General features: G+C 37.6%; 2 protein-coding genes across 4 annotated transcripts; both read left to right on the forward strand.

Annotated features, from left to right (window-relative positions):
- The first annotated feature begins 212 nt into the window (after positions 1-212).
- On the forward strand, positions 213-11,828 carry vps11 (VPS11 core subunit of CORVET and HOPS complexes). Its single transcript, XM_087807290.1, has 16 exons — positions 213-379; positions 1,463-1,611; positions 1,680-1,815; positions 2,835-2,998; positions 3,075-3,322; positions 4,691-4,892; positions 5,523-5,674; positions 5,808-5,994; positions 6,811-6,954; positions 7,782-7,973; positions 8,037-8,198; positions 8,273-8,406; positions 9,525-9,727; positions 10,783-10,954; positions 11,144-11,366; positions 11,447-11,828. Exons 1-16 carry the CDS (start codon positions 238-240, stop codon positions 11,606-11,608), a joined length of 2,772 nt encoding a protein of 923 aa, XP_087663416.1. The 5' UTR covers positions 213-237; the 3' UTR covers positions 11,609-11,828.
- An 824-nt stretch (positions 11,829-12,652) lies between these two features.
- Positions 12,653-27,397, forward strand: hyou1 (hypoxia up-regulated 1). 3 transcript variants are annotated; one of them, XM_087807362.1, is made up of 24 exons: positions 12,653-12,847; positions 13,372-13,447; positions 14,482-14,575; positions 14,634-14,712; positions 14,790-14,944; positions 15,831-15,907; positions 15,985-16,166; positions 16,243-16,358; positions 17,584-17,770; positions 17,839-17,973; positions 18,110-18,192; positions 19,441-19,573; positions 19,638-19,822; positions 19,891-20,029; positions 20,461-20,518; positions 20,761-20,837; positions 21,989-22,174; positions 22,236-22,402; positions 22,464-22,551; positions 23,342-23,598; positions 23,666-23,750; positions 24,831-25,197; positions 25,888-26,043; positions 26,168-27,397. In XM_087807362.1, the coding sequence occupies exons 2-23, from the start codon at positions 13,378-13,380 to the stop codon at positions 26,040-26,042; spliced, it is 3,075 nt and encodes a 1,024-aa protein (XP_087663488.1). In that variant the 5' UTR covers positions 12,653-12,847; positions 13,372-13,377; the 3' UTR covers position 26,043; positions 26,168-27,397. The 3 variants fall into 3 exon arrangements, with proteins under 3 accessions (XP_087663488.1, XP_087663486.1, XP_087663487.1); XM_087807360.1 differs by having other exon boundaries at positions 25,888-25,998; XM_087807361.1 differs by having other exon boundaries at positions 22,239-22,402; positions 25,888-25,998.
- Positions 27,398-27,948: the final 551 nt, after the last annotated feature.

Raw genomic sequence — 27,948 nt, forward strand, 5'->3', positions numbered from 1 at the left:
AATTATTCGATTAAGTCGAAAAAATATTAAATGCTCGACATGCCAATAAAAATGTAAAGTTTCAATTTTCTCATGGTACTGATATACTTGCAATAGTTAGAGTTGTAAAAAATGTCTAAATGAAAACAAAATAATAGTATATATTTTTTGGGTGAGAGCAGAACGACTTCCGGTTTCACCTCCGCGTGACCACGGTGTCACATGACATCGCCCCAGTGAAGCGACTGTGTTTGTATCATGGCAGCTTTTCTTCAGTGGAGAAAATTTGTCTTCTTTGACAAAGACACGGTGAAGGAAGCTTTAGACAATGGCAAGAACTTTGTGCTCCCCGGCAACATCTCCACATGCGACTCCGGACGAGGACATATTGTCCTGGGAGATATCCTTTCAGCGGCGAGCTAATGTGGCTAAGCTAGCTTTGGCTAATGTTTTGGTTGTTCCGCTTTGAATGCGTCAGTAACAACATTAGTAGTTTAAAATAAAGACAAATGTCAGATAATCCGTTTATCCACTCCATGTAAATGTGTTCGTAAAGTATTTCTAGAAAATATATATTTCTATCTATATTTGTTAGCCTGTCGTTGATTCTTTTTGTGTAGATTTAACATAATTCTGAGAGTATTATCAGACATGTCTTGTCATGACGGCTCCATTTATATATGTATTACTTTCCTGTCATATATATTAAGAAAGATTTGGATGATTAAAACCGGTGAAAATGCAGAAATGTTATGGTCAACCTCCTTAATTATAGGTGTGACCCGTTTGTTAATTCTGTCTTTCACACTGGAATAACTTGCATAATATGTACACCATTTTAAAATGGTTGGTTTTATTTCAGCTTGCTAGACAAAGAAACACTATATTCCAGAGGTAATCAACGGCTGCGATGAGTTGGCTGGGCGGCAAAGTATTACAGGAGCTGTTCAGATTATCGTTACCGAGAGGAATCGCATCTCATGTTCAATGTTGGAAAAAGAGGTTTCATAACTGTACGGGAAATTTTCAATAAACCAGACTGTTCAGACTCGACCGGGCAATCGGTGCGTCCAAAAAATGAGGGTCTGAATTGATTAATTTATAAGATAACTTGTATATTATGATAGGGATTCCAATGAACATTTTTACTCGCCTTAGATGTTTTTGTGAGGGAGTTTTGTCGAGTTAAAACTTATTTTGTCAGAGATTTGTGACGCGTGTACTTGGTCAAACCATAAGTTTCAATATTATTGATGAACTTGGACATATATGTTATCCGTATTGTTGTAAATTGCTGACGAAAACAAGTCGAATGTGAACGTAGTTGAATGAGAATTAAACGTGAAGAGCTCTGGTAGATCACTTTATGAGTTTAACTTTGCAGCATTTAAAAAATTAACTTTTTTCAGAGCTATGCAATATTAATCCAAGTGTCAGTATTTCTCTCTGAAATAAAAAAAAAATCTCTTAACCTTGTGATCACATATGGAAGGTAAGATCTGGATGCTGACACGTTCCCTTCAGCTCACGTCGTTCCAGGCCTACAAGCTGCGAGTGACGCACCTCTTTCAGCTGAAGCAGCACAGCATCCTGGTGTCGGTGGGGCAGGATGAACACGGGATCAACCCTCTGGTGAGTGGGAGGGACACTTTTCAGTCTTTTATAAAGATTTATAAAGAATAATTCTCTTGTGTCTCCAGGTTAAAGTGTGGAACCTGGACAAGCGGGACAGTGGGAACCCTCTGTGCACTAGAATATTCCCTGCTATCCCTGGCAACAAACCAACTGAAGTATCATGTCTCAGTGTACATGAGAATCTTAACTTCATGGTGATCGGTAAGACAGAATTTTTTATTTGAGATTTTCTGAAAACGGATCATGTTTTGAAGCTGTGTGTCATCTAGGTGTGTGTATTGGCAAGAATATTCCAATACGATGCATATCACGATATAGGGGTAACGATACGATATATCTTAAGATACTGTAGGACAGTGGTAACCAGAGGAGTAGCCTTACGTTTGATTTTGTGTTTCCTTTTCTTGTTGCCCCACTTGTGATTCATGGGTGATCGATAATGTGATTTGTGTATTTGAGGAATATCATTTATCAGTCATTTAATATACTGTATATATTAAGTAATTTCCAAGTGTAAAACAAAATTATGGTAGCCCTCCTGGTCACATGGGGCCCTTGGAGTAGCTTGCAGTTTTAAAAAAAAAAGGTGGTGATTCCTGCTGTCTTACAAATAAATATTTGTAGTATTGTGGAGTACTTGACTCTGGTGTTGCAGAATTTACAGACCACATGACTCTGACGAAGTCGTAACTGTTTTCATTAGTTTTCAAACCAAAATATGTCCAAACATCAGCTTTATAAGCTGCCGGAGTCCACTGTATCCTCTCGTCCTCAGTCATCGCTAGAATCTCGCAGGATTTCATTGATCTTTAGCTGTTAAGGAATGCTGTCATCTAGCGGTCGAAAAGAATGAACCAAAAAAATTAACAAATGCCTTGAATAGTTCCATGTAGTTGTTAATAAAAATAAAAATGAACTTAACAATTTAATAAAAAAAAAGAAAAGAAGGCATTTTGGAATAACAAATCAAACAATTAAAGCCCCCAAAAAAACCCTCTTAGTCATGGTCACACGCTTGCTCACACCTTCAGTCATTATAATTTACAGACGTTGTTGAAAGACAAACCAGAAAATAACCAAGATAAAAAGTAAATTATGAAATAAGTTAATACAGTACTTTTAATTATTGATATACAGAATCGTGGATAAAAACAAAATCTCGATATTCTCTTACACTTTACTCTTAATCTCGCCTGTAACGACCGTGTGTTTGTCCTCAGGCTTCACGGACGGCAGTGTGGTGATGACCAAAGGCGACATCACCAGAGACCGTCACAGTAAAACTCTGACTCTACACGAAGGAACCATTCCCGTCACAGGCCTCGCCTTCCGTCAGGTGGCTAAAGTCACTCACCTGTTCGTCTCCACTCTGGAGAAAGTGCACGTAAGTCATTCGTGTACTTCAGCCACACACGTCCAAATCTCAACCTTTTTAAGTAACGTCTCACTTCCTCCAACAGTGCTACACTCTGTCCATCAAGGAGTATCCGAAGCTGGAGCTGGACACACACGGCTGTGGACTGCGGTGCTCGTCTCTCACCGACCCCTCGCAGGATTCCCAGTTCATCGTGGCCGGAGACGAGTGCGTGTACTTGTATCAGCCTGACGAGCGAGGCCCTTGCTTCGCCTTCGACGGGACCAAGTTACTGGCTCACTGGCATCGTGGATATCTCTTCCTGCTCGTGCGGGACAACAAGTCGCCTAACAAGTAAGAAAGTCATCCTTAGCTGTTTTATTTCGCTTAGTATTAACTCTTTTTATTTCATTGGAAAATGTGACGTTTCTGAATTCTATAGATTTTTTAAAAATATTTTGAAAAAGCTCAACTATAAAAGAAAACGCAAAACAAAAAGAAATGTGCTGGGTCTCAAATCGTGCACTCGTCTTAGTGCACTGCGTCACAGTACACTGTAAAAAAGTGCTTGTGCAGTGCTCAAATTTGGACAGGGTAGTACTGCCTCAAATCAAACACTGCCACTACACACTGGCTGTGTCTTCAATCGCATACTTGTGTACTAAAAATGTGTATTTTTGTGCATAAGCGCCTCTCAATTCTTAGTATGCGAAATGTAGTGCACACTAAATTGGCGTACTAAAACGCCCACAAAACTGAGTATGGATCGATGGACACTTGGATGGACACACTCTTCCCTAAACGGCCGCCATCTTAGTGACGTTGACGTTGTAAATGGAAGAGACGTCATATATATATATATATATATATATATATATATATATATACTTACAGGTGCATTAGGAGGTGCAGTAGGAGGATGACACGTCTTCGGTGCTGATACTGGCGTTAATATTTCAAATTTCTCATATTTCTTGATCCAATCCAAACATGCTGCCAGCAGGTGGCGGTAGTGTTCCTACAGCTGGTTGAAATCATTGTTAAATAGTAGAAGAAGAAGAAGCTGTCGCATCATTTCCTGTTATTCTGTAGCGGCAGAGTTTGATTCGAGACATACTATCTGTGGAGAATTTGGGTACTAGTTAGTACGTACACTATCCTGATGCATACTAACCGCCACTGCAAGAGAAGTATGCGATTTAAGACACAGCAATTTACTGGAAATGACTCGACAGCTTCTTCTTCTTCTACTACTTTTTAACGCTGATCGCAACCAGCCACTGGAACACTATCGCCGACCCCTAACATCGCTTTTCTCCAATCGAGACAAGTTATTAAGTTGTGTTTCATTGTGTTATTATTGTTGTTGTGTTGTTTCGTGGTAAAATGAGTGTTTTCTCAAGACATTTACGCCAGTATCTGCTCCGAGGACGCATCGTCAGTGACGTAGCTTCAGTTTAGCTTCATCTAAGTCACTAAGATGGCGGCCGTTAAGGTCGGAAAGTGTGCAATGATCCACACTCAATTTTCTGTCTGTTTGAGTACTCATTGCATACTTTTTTTCTCACACTGCTCAGTGTGAACGCACTTGTGCACTCAAAATATCAAGTTTAAGTGCAGAAGTGCGCGATTTGGCACAGACCACTAGTAATACAAAAATAACACTTATGAAAACAATGCTTAGCATGAACTCTGATCTATATTTATATGTATTTTATTCAGGTCGGCGTTCGGCAGCCGGGAGAGCTCGTCGTCGGACAAGCAGGTTCTGACCATCTACGACCTGGACAACAAGTTCATCGCCTACAGCGCCTCGTTCGATGATGTCATCGACGTGGTGGCGGAGTGGGGATCCTTCTACGTCCTCACCAGAGATGGTCAAATGTTCGTCCTTCAGGAGAAAGACACTCAGACCAAGTTGGAGGTGAGATTCTTTTAAATATAGTTGATTTTCAAGCCTAAAATTAACTTTTTCCCAAGAGCCACTTAAATGCAATAATTGTAATCAAATGAATCCATTAGCATTTTCCCCCAAATTATTATTTTCATTACTTTAATAATTAAAATGTTTCAAAATAACTTGACACTTTACAACCAGTGTTCACTTTCAGTACTGGCCTTTACTTAGTTCATTAAGTGTTTATGTTGTCAAAATGAACTAGATATATTTTGATGGAAGCTCATGTGGGTTTTTTTTGGCACGTTCGAATAATGAGTAAGTTTAGGGCCAACGTTTTACTAAATTTACAACTTTAAATTTTGACAAATGAAGTGTTGCGGTGCGAGGTATCGCCACTTGGGGGCGCCATTACTTTTTTCATGATTCCTATTATAAATCTTACTGTTTTTTTCCTTCCATATAAGCGAATGAATCGTATATTTCCTATTCATAATGAATACAATGTATCGAAATAACTATTGAAGAAGTTTACTTAAACAAGCAAATTAATTATTATTATTATTTTTGGAATTCAGTCTTAATGAATTACCAAGTTTTTGTGACTAATAGTGCACTATATGTGTGTGTGTTCCTCTTGTGTGTGTGTTTCTAAAGATGCTGTTCAAGAAGAATCTGTTCGTCATGGCCATCAACCTGGCCAAGAGTCAACACCTGGACAGCGACGGGCTGTCGGAGATCTTCAGGCACTACGGGGATCACCTCTACCTCAAGGGAGACCACGACGGCGCCATTCAACAGTACATACGGTACATTAACAGTCATAAATACAAGACTTTAACAATGTTAACAATGTTAACAATGTTGCAAAAGTGGCAAAAAAATCAGTTTTCTGTGTAATAATATCTAGAATAAATACCTACTTTTTGGGTTGTTTCGCAGCACTATAGGGAAACTGGAGCCCTCCTATGTCATCAGGAAGTTTCTCGACGCACAGAGAATTCACAACCTGACGGCGTATCTTCAAGCTCTGCATCGACAATCTCTGGCCAACGCCGACCACACCACGCTGCTGCTCAACTGTTACACCAAGCTGAAGGACAGTTCCAAACTGGAAGAGTTCATCAAGGTAGGGAAGAGGTTCAAAGTGGTTCCTTCGCCTTGTCGTGGTTTACTTTGCGTGGTCTCGCTATTTTAGCCTACGGTACAGCGTATCTACATTTATTTTAACAAGCTGTATTTGTCAAAATGTGTTGGCTGGCCTCAAAGCATTTAAGGAGTTTTTCAAGTCATGGATACTGAGAATTAAGGACATAATGACTGCTGCCATCTAGTGGCCGAAAGGTTTAACTGCAGAAAAAAAACGTGAAAACATAGATACAGAGCTAATGAACGTTGGTATCGTGAAAAAAAACTGACTCTTGATGAAGTCCTAACTGCTTTCATTTATTTTGTAACCAAACTACAGTATATCCAAAAACGGACGTAATGACTGCTGCCATCTAGTGGTCAGAAGTTTAATTGCAACACAAAAATGAACAAACGCCGTTAATATTTGTATGTTAATTGTGGAAAAAAAACTTTACTAAACTGTAAACCAATAAAGAACCATGGAAAAGAATGTGATTTGAAACCAAATATCATTAAACTGCTGTTGAATATCGTAAAAAAAACAACATATATTGCTAAATTAATATTTTCTATCATTCCTACTGATAAGGTTGTTGAGAGTGATGGCACCCCATATGCAATGTTGAGTTTCCAAGTAAAAAAAAAAAAGATATTTAAACAAGTGAAAAATGGAATGGTCACTATTTCCCAGATTCCATTCAATACGGATGGTTTTCATAACGGATGGTTTGAACCCACCACGATAAACCGCTGTATGTCAGTCCCTTGAGGCGATAGACATGTTCTACATGACTTTTGTTCTTTTCATCCAAAGACCAGTGAGAGTGAAGTCCATTTCGACGTGGAGATCGCCATCAAGGTTCTGCGGCAGGCGGGTTATCACAGCCACGCCGTGTTTCTGGCCGAGAAGCACATGCACCACGAGTGGTACCTGAAGATCCAACTGGAAGACTTGAAGGTGAAAATGCTACGATATGAATCCACATTTGACTTATGTTTTTTCATAGTGTGAGAGTATTTGTCTTCATGTCTTCAGTTACTCGTCTGACTATAGATGTATGAAAGTATATCCAGTATATGGCAGAATATTGAATTGTTCAATTTAACATTTGAAATGTGAATTTTCTTTTTATTTACATTATTTTTCAAGCACTGACTTTAAAAAAAATTCAATTCAACAATTTCTATATTGGAAAGGTTATTTGAATGATTTAATCAACAAATTCATTATTTTTATATGATATCTATTATATTATGTAACTTGATCCAATTTTAATAATTCAAAAAATATACTTTCTAAATTCAATATATCTTTATTTTTAGCCTTTTAAACTCACTATAATTATTGGCAAATAGTGCCAACATTTTATATTAAATTAAAAAAGCTATTGATTACATTTTTGAAAATGAATTTGAAATTAAGGAAAGGTATATTTGTATTATTGGAGCTAGAATATCAAACTCTGTGTTAAAAATAATTAATTTTGAACATTTTCAAATTTTAAAAGAATATAATAAATCCAAAAGATTTAAATTAAATTAATAAAAAAAAACTTTTCAATATAAAAATGATGAAATTAAATTATTTCAATAAAAACCTTCCAACATATAAATAATTAAATGTATTTATTTTAAAAAATGTACACCTTTCAACATAGAAACTATTGAAATATATTATTCATAATTATCTAATGCTTGTAAAAATGAAAACTTAAACACTTCAATGTTCAAAATGTTAATTCAATATTCCGATGATAAACTCCTGATATACGTCTGTCCTCAAAGAACTACGAGGAGGGTCTGCGTTACATCGGCCGTCTGCCCTTCGAACAAGCCGAGAGCAACATGAAGCGATACGGGAAGACGCTGATGCATCACATTCCTAAAGGGACGACGTTGCTCCTGAAAGGCTTGTGCACCAACTACCAACCCAGTGGAGAAGCTGCAGACAAAGACAACCAGGACAAGAGTCTTAAGGTCTTGAGGAAAAAACATATTTTAGTCTCTTTTCCTCTGTTTCAAATATTCTGATTACTGCAGGCAAACTCTGAGGAGTTTATCCCGATCTTCGCCAACAACCCTCGAGAGCTGAAAGCTTTTCTGGAGCACATGATCGAGGTGGACCGCCAGTCTCCCCAGGGGGTCTACGACACTCTGCTGGAGCTGAGGCTGCAGGACTGGGCCCACGAGGAGGATCTGAAGGTTTCACTGAAGAAACACTTTTGTCTTCACAACTAGTGCAAGAAAGTCAAGCATGTTTTTGTTATCCTCCGCAGAGGAAGAAGGTCCTTCAGGATGAAGCCGTGTCTCTGCTGAGGAGCGATCACACCGTGTTCGATAAAGCTCTGGTTCTCTGTCAGATGCACAACTTTAAAGAAGGCGTCCTTTATCTGTACGAGAAAGGCAAACTGTGAGTTCCAACATCATTAAACAACAGAAGATATTCCTTTTCCCGTCACTCAGTTTAGCCATCGGAGTTCACATTTGAAACTGAAATGGAGAAAAATTAAACAAAAATAGTGATTAATTTATACAAAATATACACAAAAAAACTATAATAATAAACTATTATATTATAGCAATATGTTAGTAATAACAACGTCAACATTATATATGTTTAAATACTAATTTCCGATTCTTATTTGTATATTATACAAAATATACACAAAGAAACTATAATAATAAACTATTATATTATAGCAATATGTTAGTAATGACAACATCAACATTATATATGTTTAAATACTAATTTCCGATTCTTATTTGTATATTATACAAAATATACACAAAGAAATTATAATAATAAACTATTATATTATAGCAATATGTTAGTAATGACAACATCAACATTATATATGTTTAAATACTAATTTCCGATTCTTATTTGTATATTATACAAAATATACACAAAGAAACTATAATAATAAACTATTATATTATAGCAATATGTTAGTAATGACAACATCAACATTATATATGTTTAAATACAAATTTCCGATTCTTATTTGTTTATTATACAAAATATACACAAAGAAACTATAATAATAAACTATTATATTATAGCAGTATGTTAGTAATGACAACATCAACATTATATATGTTTAAATACTAATTTCCGATTCTTATTTGTATATTATACAAAATATACACAAAGAAACTATAATAATAAACTATTATATTATAGCAATATGTTAGTAATGACAACATCAACATTATATATGTTTAAATACTAATTTCCGATTCTTATTTGTATATTATACACAAAGAAACTATAATAATAAACTATTATATTATAGCAATATGTAAGTAATGACAACATCAACATTATATATGTTTAAATACTAATTTCCGATTCTTATTGTATATTATACAAAATATACACAAAAAAACTATAATAATAAACTAATATATTATAGCAATATGTTAGTAATAACAACGTCAACATTGTATATGTTTAAAATACTAATTTCCAATTCTTATTGTATATAATTGTTGTTTTAATGGCAGATAAATGGCGTTTGTGTGCAGGTACCAGCAGATCATGCACTACCACATGCAGAACGAGGAGTATGGAAAGGTGGTGGAGGCTTGCAAGCGCTTCGGCGAGCAGGAGAGCTGCCTGTGGGAGCAGGCGTTGGGCTACTTTGCCAGGAAGGAGGAAGACTGTAAGGCTTACATCACTGAAGTGCTGCAACACATCGACCAGCACAACCTGATGCCTCCACTGCTCGGTGAGACTCACCCTCCTGTGATCAGTGGCAGCTGTGGTAGTGGTGTGTGTGTGTGGGTGGGGGTGTGTGTGTGTGTGTGTGCGCGTGTGTGTGTACCAGTGCCATCGGAATATTGAATGAATGAATTTAACATCAAATTCAAATTAAGCTTTTTTTGATTAAATGATAAATGATAAAATTATTTTTTAGGATTTTTTTATTTTATTATTAATTATTATTTATTATACATTTTAATTATTTATTAATTGTAATCTTGAAATCTATTTTCATGTTAATAATAAATCTATTTTGAATAAAAAACAAAACGATTTTATCAAAAAGAAAAATTATTCTAGCTTTAATTTTTATTTATAATTGTTGGTATAATATTGCCACCATACAGTACCGATTTAAAATTGAATTTAAAAGGCTACAAATTAATGTAATCAAGGACATTTATTCTTGTTTTGTTATTAGAATATCAAACTCTGTTTAAAAAAAAAACAGTCAGTTTTAAATATTTAAAAAAAAAAAAAGATAAAAATCCAACGTTTTAAAAAGAAATTATGAAATATAAATTAATCTAATTCAATGCTTTAAATAAAAACCAAGCTACTTGATCGAACTCTCAGCCAATCATGCCACGCCTCGGCAATCATGTGACCACATTGAAGCACACACTTCGGTAGCTCAGTATTCTTACAATTTTGTCTGGTGGAACTTTTATACCAACATTTTATATTAAATTTAAAAGTCTACAAATTGTTTTTTTTTGGGGGGGAGGGAATAAAAAAACAACTTTTAATTAAAAATGTTAATTCATCTTAAATTACTGAATTCATTTTACACAATTATTAAAAAAATAAAAAAATATTTAACCTTCCAATATAGAAACAATTGAATTCCATTTTTTAATATTAAAAAATTAATCCTTTTAATATAGCTATGATTTAATAAAATTATTAAAAAATAATAACAATACAATTCTTACACCAAATTTTAAATTCAATATTCTGGTTGCACCGATCTTTGGTCGTACTCCGGGTTGACCTTTCTGCCGCCGCCGTCTCTCGTAGTGGTTCAGACGCTGGCGCACAACTCCACCGCCACGCTCTCCGTCATCAAAGATTACCTCATCAACAAGCTGCAGCGAGAGACTCAACAGATCGAAGACGACCAGCGCAAAATCCGCCAGTACCGGGAAGAGACTGCTCACCTTCGCTCCGACATCCAGGAGCTCAAAACCAGGTGGAGTCACACATGATGAAATCTCTTAGAAATGTATCCGCCAAGTCATTTAATGTGGTCACGGAGAAAAAACAGGGATAATTTGAGCCTTAAATAATGAAAAATGGCTCCTTGTGTGGTTGTGTTTAACACCCTTACTCTAAACTATGGCTCATGACCTCAACTGTCTGATGTTCTGTTGCCATCCAGTGCCAAGATCTTCCAGAAGACCAAGTGCAACATGTGCAACAGTCCGCTGGAGCTGCCGTCCGTGCACTTCCTGTGCAGCCACTCATTCCACCAGCACTGCTTCGACAGCTACGCCGAGAGCGAGGCCGAGTGTCCCACGTGCACGCCGGAGAACCGCAAAGTCATGGACATGCTGCGGGCGCAGGACCAGAAGCGAGACTTGCACGAGCACTTTAACACACAGGTGCGTTTGTGTACCTTTCGTTTTTGTGTACGTCGGAAATAATCGTTTTAACTCGATGTTTTTTTTTTTCTTCTTCACAGCTGCGCAGCTCCAACGACGGTTTCTCCGTCGTCGCCGACTACTTCGGCCGAGGAGTTTTCAACAAACTGACTCTGGTCACCGACCCGCCGGGCAGCAAATCCGGCAGCCTTGAGGTCAACCTCCACAGAGACATGGCCATGCACACTAAGAGGAACTTCTAACTGTCCGTCCTGCGTCCCCCAAACCCCTCGGTTGTGCACGGTTGTTGGTCCTAGGCTGCACTTTACTCAGCTGCCCGTTTGCCTGCGGGATTTCTTCTTGCATACGAGCTGAGTCGCTATTGTACGAGATGTGTAATCGTGTTGCACTTTCATGTATCATGAATTCTTCTGAACCATAACACGTTCTCTGAAATGTCACTAATAAAAATGTAAAGCTTAATTGATGACCATTTAAAAGATAGCAATGTCTTTGCCACTCAATATTAATCCTTGAATCAAACTGGATTATACTATAAAAACATTAATTTAATCTATATTATAGATATCTAATATAAACTACCTCATCAAAACCTTGATTTATTTTTTTATTCTTATATTTTCTTATCCTAGTTTTGTCCCCTGATCACCAAACTCACGAGAAACATCAGAACCTCTTCCAACTATAAATACATTTTTTTAAAAAGGTTAAAAAACTCTGTCTTTAATTCTAACTAAAAATATTATCACATGATTCCATTGTAGACAAACTTTCAAATCTCCAGCTAACGTGCCGCTGATAAGGTGAAACATGCAACTTCCTGGAACTCACGCTCCTACCATCGAAGCTCCGCCCACCAACCCTACGTGGACCAATAGGAGTAAGACAGTGGTCGGTACATTGCGTCACGACGGAACGTGGACCAATCAGGGGGTAGTGCGTGTTGGGAGTTGTGGGCGGGGCTTTGGTTGAAAGGGCCACTGCTTTGTTGGGCCGCTTCCGCTCGTCCGAAGTCAATTAACACCGGATGTTAACCAATGTCTTTTTCAGAATAAAACTCTTCAAGCGTGTTTCTGCTTTCAAACTATCAAATTTGACGCGATTTATCTCTTAAACAAAGCGATTAATATATTTTAGATTCTTATTCTATCAATTAAGCACAAATGTGTTGACAATACTAGCGTTTTGGTGCTGATGCAATATTTTACGCTGTAGCTCAACCCGGAAACGAAAGAGGTAGTTTTTCCAGCCTGGTTCTTGGTCATGTAGCGGCTTCCCCGACGACCCACATTGCATCCCCCGATCCAATGAGATGACGCCGCGTTCCGGGCCCGTGTGTTGAGCAGGAGCCGGGTGGATAAGCGGGGGAAGCAGAACTATTCAACCGGGCTCTCAAGAACCCTCCAGAAGTGACCCGCCGTGGCTGAAGCGAGCCGGTGTGTTTTAAGTGTTGGAAGTGGACTTCCTGTCGCGAGCTCAAGGTAAGCTTGGTGTCAGGTAGCTAGCTAACAATAGCTGTCAACTTATCCTGCTTTTATTCTATTTTTATTAACCTGCTCCTCTCTTTTTTTTTAATAGTGAAAAAACCTTTTGAAAAAACGTATTCATCTCTATTTTATTTACCTGTCTGCAGACCGGAACTACTTATTAAAACCTCGTTTCCACCGGCAACCTATCGGAAGTAAATATTGTGGCGTTCATGCCACAGATGTTCAATGAAACAGCGGTTTTTATTCACCGTTTGAGCTTAAATGCACATTTTTGTACGATTAGAATCACGTAAAACCATCAAGGTTTGACGACACAAGGTGTTGCTTATTCAGGTGTTGACATGTGACTCAAAAACAGTGAAAGTTCTAGAAGAAAAGAGACATGAGGAGCAGCGAGTGTTTGCTGCTTGACATGAGGAAGTGAAAAGATGGTGTTTTTCTGTATCTTCATATCTCTCTGTGGTATCAAGTTAACACTTTTTTTGTGTGTTTCTTTTCTTTCTTTTTTTTTACAGCTCATCATGTTGCGAAGGAAGCTGGCGTGTGTGTCTCTCTTCTGCCTAGTTGTGGCTTTGTTGCCTTCTCTCTCAGGTATCATCGACAAACACATTCAGTTTCCTACATTTTTATATTGTTTATAAAGTTTAAAGGGACTGTATGGTATTTTTATATAGTATATCAGTGCCTTCAGAATGTTGAATGGTTGAATTTATTTTTTCAAATATTAAAAGGTTGAAATCTTCTCAATTATTGTTATATTTCAATTCATCAATATTTGTTATATTTTAATTTCAATTATTCCATATTTATTTAACTCGTAGCCTTTTGAATTCAATATAAAAAATATGAATATATTAATATAGATATAAATTAAAATTCACTGATCATATTTTTCTTTCTTAAAATCTAAAAATATTAAAAAATGGGTAAAAACTCAATCAAGTGTTTAAAACGTTTTTTTTTTTTTTTACTTCAATCCATTTTAATTAAATTGAGTAAAAGTTTGAATAAAAAAAAATGATATTGTTTTATTGAAATGAAATGTATATTTTTTTATTGAAGCTCTTTGATTGGCCAAGCTTTTTCTTTGTTTTATAATATTGTTTTTGAGTCAAGCTACTTAGAAAAAAAAAAGAATAAAAGTATAATAAAGAAACAAAACTACCTTTTATAGTGAAGCCCAGAAATATCACTATGTATTAAGTAAGTAAGTAATTTTTATTTATATAGCGCTTTTCCAGAACAGGTTCACAAAGCGCTTAAACAATCAAAAAAATATTCAATAAAGTTTATACTTTAAAGGTCAAGATACAACTGAGAACACAACAAGAGTTCCAGAAAATAAAGGAAAATCTCTAACAAATAAAAACGTCATTAAAGACTAAAACAAAAGCACAACATTTCTAAACCACTTATACTGTCTCCAGTTTCAGGAATTAAATTATTTATATTAAATCAATGTATATTTTTCAAAATATTTGAGGACAGAATAAAGGAATATCAATGTGATCACTATTAGTTTTTATTTTTTAATGGTATATATAGGTTTTTCACTGTAATATGCTATTTTTCAATACAACGCGTTCATGTTTTATTCAAGAAATCTCTTTGCGACACGTTTGCAGCGTCTGTAGCCGTCATGTCGGTCGATCTGGGCAGCGAGTGGATGAAGATGGCAATCGTTAAACCCGGTGTTCCAATGGAGATCGTCCTGAACAAGTAAGTTCCATTTAATGAATCGACTCAAACGCTTCATTGATTCGTATTTATCGTTCAGGGAGTCACGGAGGAAAACACCGGCAGTCGTATGTCTGAAGGAAAACGAGAGGCTGTTTGGAGACAATGCACTTGGAGTGGTAAGAATTGTTTTCAGACTCTTGAGAAAAATCATTTTCTGGTGCGTTTTTTTAATAACTAATGTGTTTGTTTCCAGTCTGTGAAGAACCCGAAACTTGTCTACAGGCATCTTCAAAGTATCATCGGAAAGAAGTATAGCAACCCCATGGTGGCGCTGTATCAGAAACGCTTCCCTGAACACCAGCTGCACGCAGATCCTGCCAGAGACACTGTTTACTTCAAATTCTCAGAGTAAGTTTGTTTCTAATTCTGCCACAATTTTACAAGTTTTGTTGGATTTATCTCTTATTTTTCCTAATAACATTGAAGCTAATTAATAATGAACACTGAAATGGCCTCAACATGGCAATGTTCCTAATTTTGGTTCATTTATTTTTGTTAAAGATGTTTATAATGTAAACATTTTCAAATCTTATTTTTTTCTCATGAATGTCAATTATACATAATGGTACAACGGCCTCTTATTTATAATATATATATGCATGGTATCTTGAGTTTTTTATTATTATTATTATTGAATCAAGAACTTCAATTTAAACTACAAAATAAAAAACAAATCAGAGCAAAGTAAAACAATGCACCACAAAACACAATTGTCTGATTAAAAAAAAACAAAAAAACAATAAGTGCAGGAGAAGTATCCCGAATATAATCAGAACATATCAATACATTTATGGTTTATTTATATTTAAAACAATTCTGCTGAATGTTAAAATTGTTTTACACCAACATCACGGTGTAGTGGAAGAAAAACTATTAAAATAAAATGCAACATAATATTAAATCGAATTATGATTATTATCCTATTAATGAATTCACAATACTTATCTATCCTTTTACAAATCATGAATACGTGTTCTGTGTTGTTTGTGTATTTTTGTTTAATAATAACGAGAACTTAATAAAAAATAGTTCGTTTTTTTCTTTTGCTATGTGTTAAGCATGGTTTCTCTTGTGACCCTAAAAAAGAAAGATTTTACCCAAATCTTCACTATTCTGTACATAATTGATGTTGGTCCAAATAAAACTTAAAGATTTTCCCCATTTTTCCACTGTTGATAATAAAGCAAATTCTGCCCTAAAAATGTATATTAATTTTGTGGTTCCTCGTCCTCAGAGAAGTCACCTACACGCCGGAGGAGCTCCTGGGAATGATGCTGAACTACTCCTGTGGTCTGGCTCAGGACTTTGCTGGTCAGTTGACTCCCTGAAGAAAATGAACAGAATTATTTTAACAGCTTTTTTTTTTTAATGACCTTCTGGACTTTCAGAGCAGCAAATTAAAGACGCCGTCATCACCGTGCCGGCCTTCTTCAACCAGGCCGAGCGCCGGGCCGTCCTGCAGGCGGCGCAGATGGCCGGCCTGAAGGTCCTGCAGCTCATCAACGACAACACGGCCACCGCCCTCAACTACGGCGTCTTCAGGAGGAAAGACATCGACAGCACGGCGAAGGTGCTACACTGATGAGCCACCATTTTTGTATCGCTGCGATGTCATCCCCTCATGCTGACGTCTGTCACTTCTCCAGAACATCATGTTTTACGACATGGGTTCAGGCAGCACGACCGCCACCATCGTCACGTATCAGACGGTGAAAACCAAAGAGTCCGGCACTCAGCCTCAGCTGCAGATCCGAGGAGTCGGGTGAGTCCTGTCGTCCTTAAATCTGAGGGTTTATATGAAGGCATCTCAAGCAGGATTTAGGGCTGGTTAACAAACCTCTGTTCTCTCGTGGCACCGGCCAAATACAGAATATCAAAATGTTTTGGTACCAACAGGTTAATCCCGTTTTATTGCTGTCAATATGCTGAAACGTTTAAGTGATTCTTCATGCAGGAAAAATATGTGACGCCCGGAGACGTTTTGTGGTTCATTTAATCACACCTTTTTTTAATTAGGTCTTATGACAACAAGTTATTCAGCTAAGCCACTGTTTAACATTTATATTGAAGCCTTTTCTAGCTTTAAAAAAAAGTTTTTTAGGGTTTTTTTTGTACAATAAAGATGATTTAGAGGAATTCACTTTTTTGTTACCAATTTTGACCTGATATGTTAAGTCACTGCAATTTAATAGATGTGTGTATTGTTAATATGTGGAAATGATACAAATCATGAAAACAAGGGTAGCACGATACTATATACTTAATATTTTGTGATACTGTAGTAACAAGGATATATTTTTAGTATTTTCAGACCACATGACTCTTGACGAAGTCGTAACTGCTTTCATTTGTTTTCAAACCAAAATATGTCCAAACATCAGCTTTAAAAGCTGCTGGAGTCACTGTATCCTCTCGTCCTTAGTCATCGCCGAGATCTCATTGTTCCTTTAGCTGCGGAGGACGTAATGACTGCAGCCATCTAGTGGGCGGAAGTTTTAACCGATACGCAAAAATGAACAAACGGTGTAAAAATTTGAATATTAATTGTAAATAAAAGAAATTAAGTTATCTTATTTTACACATTTATTGAAATATAAAACATAAAAGGTCTATGATACAAAACGATACAGTGTGGTTGATTACAGTATCATGGAGAAAAATATTGCTTTATTGATGATTAGTTAGAATTAAACAATATTTATCAAAAAGGTTTTGTTCAGGAACCAGTATCAAAGTATAAGTATTGGTACCGGTAATAAAAATATTTGCTTGATAACGAGCATGATAATGTTGTGAAATGGAACTGATAATGTGTTAATGGCTACATCATGTTGCTGACGGTGCACTTCAAACTGCTATTGATGACTTGATAAGACAAAAGTGGAAGATATTTAACTATCCAAATGTGTTAAATGTACTGTATAAAAAGTGTAAAAAAAAAACATTCATTAGTTCTTAAATGTACGCTCCGATGTTCCCGTGTGTAGATTCGACCGAGGTCTGGGAGGCTTTGAGATGGACCTGCGTCTGCGCGACCACTTGGCCAAGCTGTTCAACGAGCAGAAGAAGAGCAAGAAGGACGTCAGGGAGAACCCTCGGGCCATGGCCAAGCTCCTCAAGGAGGCTCAGAGGCTGAAAACCGTGCTCAGCGCTAACGTGGACTTCATGGCTCAGGTGAGACACACCTGCTCGCTCCTGTCGCACCAGATCTCACAACTTCTTGTTCTTCCTCGTTGGATTAGGTGGAAGGTTTGATGGACGACATCGACTTCAAATCCAAAGTGTCAAGAGTGGAGTTCGAGGCTCTGTGTTTGGATCTGTTCGAGCGAGTCGCCCGACCCGTGCAGGACGCCCTGAGCACTGCTGAGATGACGCTGGTGAGTCTTTCAAACCAGTCCGTACGATTGCTACTGTGTGGTGCTCTGATTTCCTCCCACGGTCCACAATTTTCATTGTTTATTGAGCCTCTTGTAAGAGGTCTAAAAATGGATGACTTTATTTTTCTGTCCACAGGATGAAATCGAGCAGGTGATTCTGGTCGGTGGGTCCACTCGTGTTCCTAAAGTCCAGGAGGCGCTTCTTAAAGCTGTGGGAAAGTGAGTCGAATATCATCGTAAATATTTATTGATTTCCAAGTAAAGAGTTGTGTCCCTAATCACACACTTGTGTACTTGCACTTAATGTTTATAAGTGCTTCCCGATGAGCAGTGTGTGAAAATGTAGTGTGCAATGAGCACTCAAATGGCCAGAAAATTAAGTGTGGATCGATCGACACTTTCCACCCTCAACGTCCACCATCTTAGTGACGTAGATGAAGCTAAACTGAAGCTACTGACGGCGTGTCTTCAGAGCAGATACTGACGTTAATGTCTTGAGAAAATACTAATTTTTACCACATAACGACAGTAATAACACAATGAAACACAACTTAATAACTTGTTTCAATCGGAGAAAAGTGCTGTCAAGTGTTGTTGATAGTGTTTCAACGTCCAATTGCAATCAGTGTTAAAAAGTAGTAGAAGAAGAAGTAACTGCGCACTTAGAGAAGTGCGCGATTTGAGACACAGCACAGGTATAAAGTCAAAACAGTGTAGAACAATCAAGGTCCGGGTCACTAAAAACAAAACACAACTAAAAAATAATGTCTTCTGATTTATACATATGAACAGATGAGTACATGTTCGTTCTAAATAAATTAAATACTTATAAAAAGCAAAAATGGAAGATTTTGGATGTCGATCAATTCTTGATTACATTAAAAAAAAGGAAACTATTGTTGTTATTATTATTATTATTATTATTATTATTGTTGAAGTTTTGCATGAACAAAATGGATCTAAACATAAACCTCATCCCCATAAAAATAAAGTCAAACAAAATGCATAGTTAAATAAATTAAGGAAATCTAAGATTACATCGGTATCATCAGTTGATAAATTCTAAATGTTTAACCTGTAAATACTGAATACGAATCAGTTATTTCAAATTTGCAAAGTTTGTTTTCTGTAAAATACTTTAGAGATTAGCATGATGTCATTCCGTTCACCCACTCTGGCATGTATGGTGGAGCCTGACCATGAATAGATCTGAAAGTAAGAACTCGAATTTTAAAATGGATCCTGAAAGAAACTGGAAGCCAGTGAAGAGTTTTAAGGATCGGGGAAATGTGAGTTCTTCTACTAGAGCTGGTCAGAATTCTCGCTGCAGAGATTTGTATTAACTGCAGGCGAGACAGATCCTTCTTGTTTTGTATGCCAGTGGAATATCCGCGACTTCTTGTGTTTGATGCTTAAATTAAAGAAGCTCTTTCGGATATATTGATCTGAAACGCGTCTTCTGTTCAGGGAAGAACTCGGAAAGAACATCAACGCAGACGAAGCCGCGGCCATGGGCGCCGTGTACCAGGCCGCTTTCCTCAGCAAGGCCTTCAAGGTCACTCCCTTCCTGGTCCGAGACGCCACCGTCTTCCCGATCCAGGTCAGTGGAGTCATTGAGGAGCGTGAAGGTTGAGCAGTAGATCTCTTAACACCCTTCGCTGCAGGTGGAGTTCACCAGGGAGACGGAGGAGGACGGCGTCAAAACCTCCAAGCAAAACAAGCGTGTCCTCTTCCAGCGCATGGCGCCGTACCCTCAACGCAAGGTCATCACCTTCAACCGCTACCACAGCGACTTCTCCTTCGACATCAACTACGGGGACCTGAGCTTCCTGTCCGAGGAGGACCTGAGGTGTGCGGTGACCCCGGTCTCCGATCTTGCCCACGATCTAATCTCTCTCGTCCTTCGTTTTTCCACAGAATCTTCGGCTCGCTCAACCTGACCACGGTCAAGCTGTCCGGCGTGGACGGCAGCTTCGCCAAGCACTCGGACGCCGAGTCGAAAGGCATCAAGGCTCATTTCAACAAGGATGAAAGTGGCGTCCTCGTTCTGGACCGGGTCAGTCCTTTATTTGTTTAGGTCTTGCTACACTCGCCTGGGATCTTAACACTCGAATCAAAGTAGATTCATGTTGTGACCTATAAAGATGTCGGTGTTTAAAATCAGGAGCAAAAGTGATGAACTTCTGCTCCTGATTTTAAGCACCAACAGTTACACAGAGACTTCAATAAAAAAACAACTGATGTTGAACGAAAGTAATTCATTTTTTAATAAATAAAGCAGGACAAACTCGTTATTATCGGACCGTGACTAAGACGGCTTAAGTACTTTTGTGTGATTGAGTTTAAAGTGGGTCCCACCATATATTATAAAAGTAATAATAATTTTCCACTGGAGTCAAAATGATAAATATAGACTTTAATCATCAACTCCAAAAAAAAAACATGAATTAATGAGAATAACGTGTTGAAAAAATGTTTTGATTGAAGGTGGAATCTGTGTTTGAGACCATCGTAGAGGAGAAGGAAGAAGAATCCACACTCACCAGTAAGTTTTTTTTTTTTTATTGTTTTTTCCAAATTATGTTTTGATACAATTGTGTTTGGATTTGCAAAGTGATGTTAACTTTTTTATTTTTTAAAAACAAGCTACTAAAATGAAATCCAACAAGTTTTTATCCTTTTGTTTCTTGTGCAAGTTGAAATATCTGTTGCCTAATTGTGTTTAACAAGTTATTATTTGTTTTTCCACAAAACGATGTAAGACATGTTTGTTTTTTATTTTTCTAGAGCTCGGCAACACCATTTCCACCTTGTTTGGAGGAGGATCTACAGAACCTGTTGCAAACGTATCAGAACCGGTCCAGGTACTGACCACTGCCCTCCTGTCGGCACCTTTTCACCTCGTTTATGATCCTACCAAAATGTGTGCGTGAATGGCATTGATGAAGAAATGACAAGCGGGTGAAGGCGAGATGACAATGTATGACATTGAGGAAAGACAATAATTTCAATAAACTAAGCTCAACAGGCGACAGGAAGTGTTTACTAGAGTAAAATAAAAGTCAGAGTATATTAAGGTAAATAAGTTCCTGACTGGATCCTGGTTCTCTCCGCTACACAACTGTGATATTGTTTGCTCTTGGTGGGGAACTATGTGCACTTGAATAGATCGTTTCCTGTTATACGCTTCTAAAATAAATGTTTAGGAAAGTTAATTATTAAAACTAAAAAAAAAACAAGCTATATGTTAACGTTTTATTTTTGAAAATCTTAAAATGTATCACTTTTTAATCAAACCGTTTTAAATTTATAGCATAAACGGTAGCGGTGTGTATTGGCAAATATACATTACGTATCACGATACAGGACAACTTTACGATATGTAGTGATACTGTAGTAACAAGGATATATTTGTAGTATTGTCGAGTACTTGACTCTGGTGTTGCAGAATTTACAGACCACATGACTCTTGACGAAGTCGTAACTGCTTTCATTTGATTTGAAACGAAAATATGTCCAAAAATCTTCTTTAAAAGCTGCTGGAGTCCACTGTATCCTCTTGTCCTCAGTCATCGCCTTGTCCTGTTAGCCGCTGAGGATGTAATGACTGCTGCCTAGTGGCCAGAATTTCAATTGCAACACAAAAATTAACAAGTGCTATTTGCATGTTAATTGTAAGAAAAAGAAAATATATTATACATAATTTATTGAAAAATAAAATATAATTTAAACCAAGAAAGAAAATCGAAACAGTGCTGTTAAACTTATACACATTTAGTGTCGACACACCTGCTGTTCACAATTTCTAACCCTTTTTTATTCTATATTGTCATCATTGAAACTGTTTTTTTTTTTCTTTCTACATCCTTGTGTGGTCGTAATAATCGACCTGTAAATGATCAATAGTGTTTAATTAGCATGAAACTCGAGTGAAATCATCTTAAAAACCCTTCAATTGTTGAAGCTACTCTAAGGTCTGATCTGGTGCTGATTTGACTTTGTGCATCATGTGCAGGATGAGGAGGAAGTCCCACCTGAGTCTGGCTCTGAGGGCAAAGAAGAGGACAGTAAAGAGGAAGCCCAGAAGGAGGCCCAGAAGGAGGCTCCGGAGGAGAAGCAGGAGGAACCTGAGAAGAAGCCTGAGGAGGAGGAGAAGGTGCAGGAGAAGACTGAAGAGTCCGAGAACAAGAGCGAGACAAAGGTTGGTTCTCAGAGACGACATCGAGAGTTCGTGATGGATCCACGTTAACACTTTGTGTCAGAAGGAGAACGTCGAGGGCGAGAAGCCTGAAGGCACCGCGGAAGAGAAGGAGGCGGAGCAGGCGAAACCTCAGAAGAAAAGCAAGATCTCGGTGGAGATCTCGGTGGACCTGCTGATCAAGGACATCGTGGACCCGACAGCCGAGGACCTGACCTCCTCCAAGAAGAAGTGAGTTCCTCAGGATGACCTCGTCCAGTGAGAAGATGGTTTGACACGGTTCGTTCCTCAGGTTACAGGATTTAACAGACAGAGACTTGGCCAAACACGAGCGAGAGAAGATGCTCAACAGTCTGGAGGCTTTTATCTTTGAGACGCAGGTGAGATCGGATGCTCCCTTAAATGACTTTCTTTTTAAATAAATACGGTAAATTAAATCACAAATAATTTAAAATATGTCCAAAATTAATGGGAAAAGATGGAAATTCAATGTTTCTTATAAACCCCCACAAAAAACATTATTTTGCTTTAATAGAAAAAAATAATCTTAGTTTATGTTGACATCAAGTTTCCGTATTTAAATCTATGTTTACCACAGATGTATAATTTCATTAAGCTTAAACTTTTATTCAAGTCAACATGACATATAAATTTCCTTCAGGCTAATTTTTTTTATTCAATCGCTTTAAATAAACCGCAAAAATAAAAAATCTGTTTACAGTAATTTTTTTTATTAAATAAACCAAGGATCAAATGTTTGTAAAAAAAAAATTAAAAAGAATATAAAAATAAATCAATAAATTCATTTTTAACATGAATTAATTTTTGAATTATTCAAATAAATAAAAAATCTTTAAACACAGTATTTAATTTAAAAAAAACTAAAAAACTTTCAATATAGAAATAATTTCATTCAATTATTCAAAATTTTAAATAACATTTCAACTTTTTTTTTATATATATAACATTAATACTTTCATTTTGATTCCAATAATCCAAATATCAATTTTTCTAAATTCATTATTTTTTTCATTTGTAGCATTTTAATTTTTATATATATATATAATTAAAAAAAGAAAAAATTTAAAAATGAATTATCGGTGTATATAGGCGGAAAAGTACAATAAGGAAAATATTTATTTTAATTAATTTTGAAATCCAACCATCCAGGACAAGCTGTACCAGGACGAGTACGCTCTGGTGGTGTCCGAGGACGAGAAGGAGACGATCTCATCTAAACTACGGGAGGCGTCCGAGTGGATGGACGAGGACGGTTACTCCGCCGGCACCAAGCAGCTGAAGGAGAAGCTGAGCAAACTCAGGAGCCTCTGCAAGGACATGTTCTTCAGGGTGGAGGAGAGACGCAAGTGGCCGGACCGCCTGAGCGCCCTGAACAGCATGCTCAACACCTCCAGCTACTTCCTCAAGTGAGTCGTCCTCCTTCCTCCTCCTGGTTGGTCTCGAGCTCGTCACTGACTCGTCCTCGCTCTGCAGGAGCGCCAAGTTGATCCCGGAGGACGACCAGATCTTCACCGAGGTGGAGCTCAACACGCTGGAGAAGGTCATCAACGAGACCACGGTGAGTGTGAGATTATATCCATGCACTTGAATAACATGATATTCACGGTACTGTATCGATAACAACAACACAGTACTGTATCGATAACAACAACACAGTACTGTATCGATAACAACAACACAGTACTATATTGTTAACAACAACACAGTACTGTATCGATAACAACAACACAGTACTGTATCGATAACAACAACACAGTACTATATTGTTAACAACAATACAGTACTGTATCGATAACAACAACACAGTACTATATTGTTAACAACAATACAGTACTGTATCGATAACAACAACACAGTACTATATTGTTAACGACAACACAGTACTGTATCGTTAACGACAACACAGTACTGTATCGATAGCGACAACACAGTACTATATTGTTAACAACAACACAGTACTGTATCGATAACAACAACACAGTACTGTATCAATAACAACAACACTGTACTGTATCGATATTTTTATAATTTACATTTTATTTTTTATACAATGTCTTTTATGGATAATATTTCAATGGAGTGGTTAAAATAAAATAGGATTTAAAAATGTACAATTAAAATACAAATATTCACCGCTTTGATTATTTTTGTGTTGCATTTAAACCTCCGGCCACTAGATGGCAGCAGTTATTACATCCTCCGCAGCTAAAGTAACAATAAAATACTTTGAGATCAGCGATGACTGAGGATGAGAGGATACAGTGGACTCCGGCATGCTTTTTAAAGCAAGAACCTCTTTTTTTTTTATTATTCATTCAAATGTCCTTTTGTTTTGTTGAGCTACTCACTGGTCGAGGACCGCCCCCTGCTGGCCTCTAGCAGAAAGGATTCAGGAGCTTTGAAAGTGGACCTTAAAGTAAACAAAAAACACCACTTTTGGATTTTAAACTCCGTAGCTAAAGTAACAATAAAATAATTTGAGATCAGCGATGACTGAGGATGAGAGGATACAGTGACTCCGGCATGCTTTTTAAAGCTGATGTTTGGACATATTTTGGTTTCAAAATGAATGAAAGCACTTATGATTATTAATTGAATCCACGGAAGTTAGTCTTACTTTTGTCGTCGTCGTGTCCAGACGTGGAAGAACGCGACGGTGGCCCAGCAGGACAAACTCTCCCCGACGGAGCGTCCGGTCTTGCTGTCCAAGGAGATCGAGGCCAAGCTGGGCCTGCTGGACCGAGAGGTCAACTATCTCCTCAACAAGGCCAAGTTCGCCAAGCCCAAACCCAAGGCCAAGGCCAAGAACGGCACCAGCTCGGAGAAGAAGTCCAACACCACGGAGGAGAAGGTGGTCCCGCCCGCGGAGGAGAAGGTGGTCCCGCCCGCGGAGGAGAAGGTGGTCCCGCCCGCGGAGGAGAAGGTGGTCCCGCCCGCGGAGGAGAAGGTGGTCCCGCCCACGGAGGAGAAGGTGGTCCCGCCCACGGAGGAGAGCGAAAAGAACGGTAGGTCTCATTATTTAAGTCCTTGCCATCAGAATATTAAATGGTTGAATTTCAAATGTTGATACTTAAATTTGATTTTTTTCATTTAAATTGTTGTGTTTTTTAAAAGCATTTTTCAATTTTTTTCCAATTTAATTCAATAATCTTAACATTGAATGCAGTCACTGAGTCTGGTTCTGCTTGAGGATTCTGTCATTACAAAGTTGTATTTTTTTTCTCCTTTCGCCGCTGTCACATTGGTTTTCACTCTAGCACTAAAATACAGTTGAATTTGTATTTACAATAATTAAAAAACATTGTTTTAGTCTTTTAAATCCTATATAAAAATGATTGATCGAGCGCTCTTTGTGTCGGTACTCGTTTGGTAATGTCTGTTTCTGCTATTGTATTGATACTTTAATATTAAACTTAAAAGGCTTAAAAAAAAAAAAAAAAACATTTCAAATTGGAATATAAAAAAAGTAATGCATTACATTTTTATTATGAATTCAATTATTAAAATGCATTTAAAGAAAATGCAGTATTTAATTCAATAAAAACATATTTCCATATAGAAGTTATTTCATTAAATGATTCAAAATAAAATAAAAAGAAAGTTTTAACATTTGTAAAGTTAAATTCAAACGTTCAATTATTCCGGCGCCACTTCCTGTTTCTCTTCCCCTTTAACTTCACGTAACGTTTGAGCAGAAACGGCAGACGAGGTTCCTCCCGGACAAGCCCCGCCCACAGAGGAGAAGAAAGACGCCGACGACAGCCAATCGAAACCCACGGAAGAAGAAGAAGAGGCAACAACTACAGGTCGGTCTGAAGCGCCTTACCCAGCCGATGGCAGAGAACTCTAGGGTGAGAACTCGACTCCCTGGTGACTCTGGACGGTTCTGCCGGAATCAAACTACAGACTTGTGCCTCGTGATTTATGATGTAATTTAACATCCGTTCTGATGAGGAACCATCTTGTCACCCGCAGGAACCACGGAAGAAACCAAACCAGAGAAACACATGGACGACGAGTTATAACGCCGGACGAATAGAAACAAAGATATTTATTGACAGTCTGTAAATGTTCAACTTCCTCCTCAATCTGTTTCCGTTTCAAGAACCTCCTTTTTTTTTTTTTTTTTTCAAATGTCCTTTTGTTTCGTTGAGCTGCTCACTGGTCGAGGACCGCCCCCTGCTGGCCTCTAGCAGAACCTACGTGAGAAGGATTCAGGAGCTTTGACTGAAGTGGACTTTAAAGTAAAAAAAAAAAAGAACACCAACTTTTGGATCTTCTTCTGCTCCGGTCCTGATGCTGGAGGATTGGAACGTTCTGTGCGACTGCTCGTGTCTGACCACTTTCATGTCGTTAACTGCCGGTTTGCTTTTTAAAAAATAAATACAAATGTTCTCGTTTTTCCCAAAAGACACGGCCCGTTTATCCAATCTGTCTACTCCTGGACTAGTTCATGTCGAGCTAGCTAGCTAACAATGTTAGCTTTAAGCAAACTGGCTAACAATGTTAGCTTTAAGCTAGCTGGCTAACAATGTTGGCTTTAAGCTACCTAGCTAACAATGCTAGCTTTAAGAAAACTGGCTAACAATGTTGGCTTTAAGCTAGCTAGCTAAGAAAGCTACCTTTCAGCGAACTGGCTAACCATGTTAGCTTTAGGCTAGCTGGCTAACAATGCTAGCTTTCGGCTAACAGTGTTAGCTTTAAGCTAGCTGGCTAACAATGTTGGCTTTAAGCTAGCTAGCTAACATTGCTAGCTTTCATCGAACTGGCTAACAATGTTAGCTTTAAACTAGCTAGCTAACAATCCTACCGTTCAGCTAACTGGCTAACAATATTAGCTTTAAGCTAGCTGGCTAACAAAAAAGCTAATAAAAATAATGGGCAAATTTCATCCCAAAAACTCTCTGATCGGGAACAATAAAGCAGTAAATCTTGAGCTAACAAACTTTGAGATAACGTGTATTTGAAGAAGTCACTTATGGTGGATTCAAAGAAAGTCTAAATAGAAATGAATCAATTTCTTAAGTGTCTGACCTCGATATTTAAATATACTTGACCTGCATCATGTTTTAAATGCTGCTACAGTAAAATAGAATTAACAAGAAAAAAAAGTAATTCCACAATCGGCACATTGAGTCCTGTTCAGGGTGAAGCACTTGTCTGATAACTTTTGTTTTCTTTGAATAAAATGAATTTAACATCTGAGTTTAGTGTTTCTAAGTCAACAATGATTGGTTCTAAATTAATGTTGCTTTAATTTCTCTTTATTTTTAATCAGGCATATTTTAAAGAAGAAAAACAGTCGTGTCACTTGATGGGAGACGAAAAGTTCAAATTCAAGCTGATTAAAAAATATTTATTTCATACTTTAATTGCGTTTGAATCGGAAAATTCTGTGTGGAGTTTGTTTGTTCTCCCTGTGTTGCGTGGGCACTCCGGTTTCCTCCCACTCATTCCTAGATATGAGTGTGTTTGTGAATGGTTGTTAGTCCTGACACAGACTTTTTCCCTGTCCAGGGTGTCCCCTGCCTCTCGTCTGAAGAAGCTGGGATAGGCTTGGTTTTTCTGGAGATCAAATCTTGTTTATCACAACCACGCCCACTCTGCTGTAATTGGTAAAACATGGAGGTTTGTCACCGCGTGTCATCAATCCCGGAAGTCTCCAACTCCAAGGAACTCGTTCAGCGTGATAACTGCCCGGCTTGAGGAGGAGCATTTCTATGTCATAATAGACTCTCGTAACCACTCGTTCGCCC

Source organism: Callionymus lyra, chromosome 14 (genome assembly GCF_982586985.1).
Source record: "Callionymus lyra chromosome 14, fCalLyr1.hap1.1, whole genome shotgun sequence".
NCBI classification, from domain to species: domain Eukaryota; kingdom Metazoa; phylum Chordata; class Actinopteri; order Syngnathiformes; family Callionymidae; genus Callionymus; species Callionymus lyra.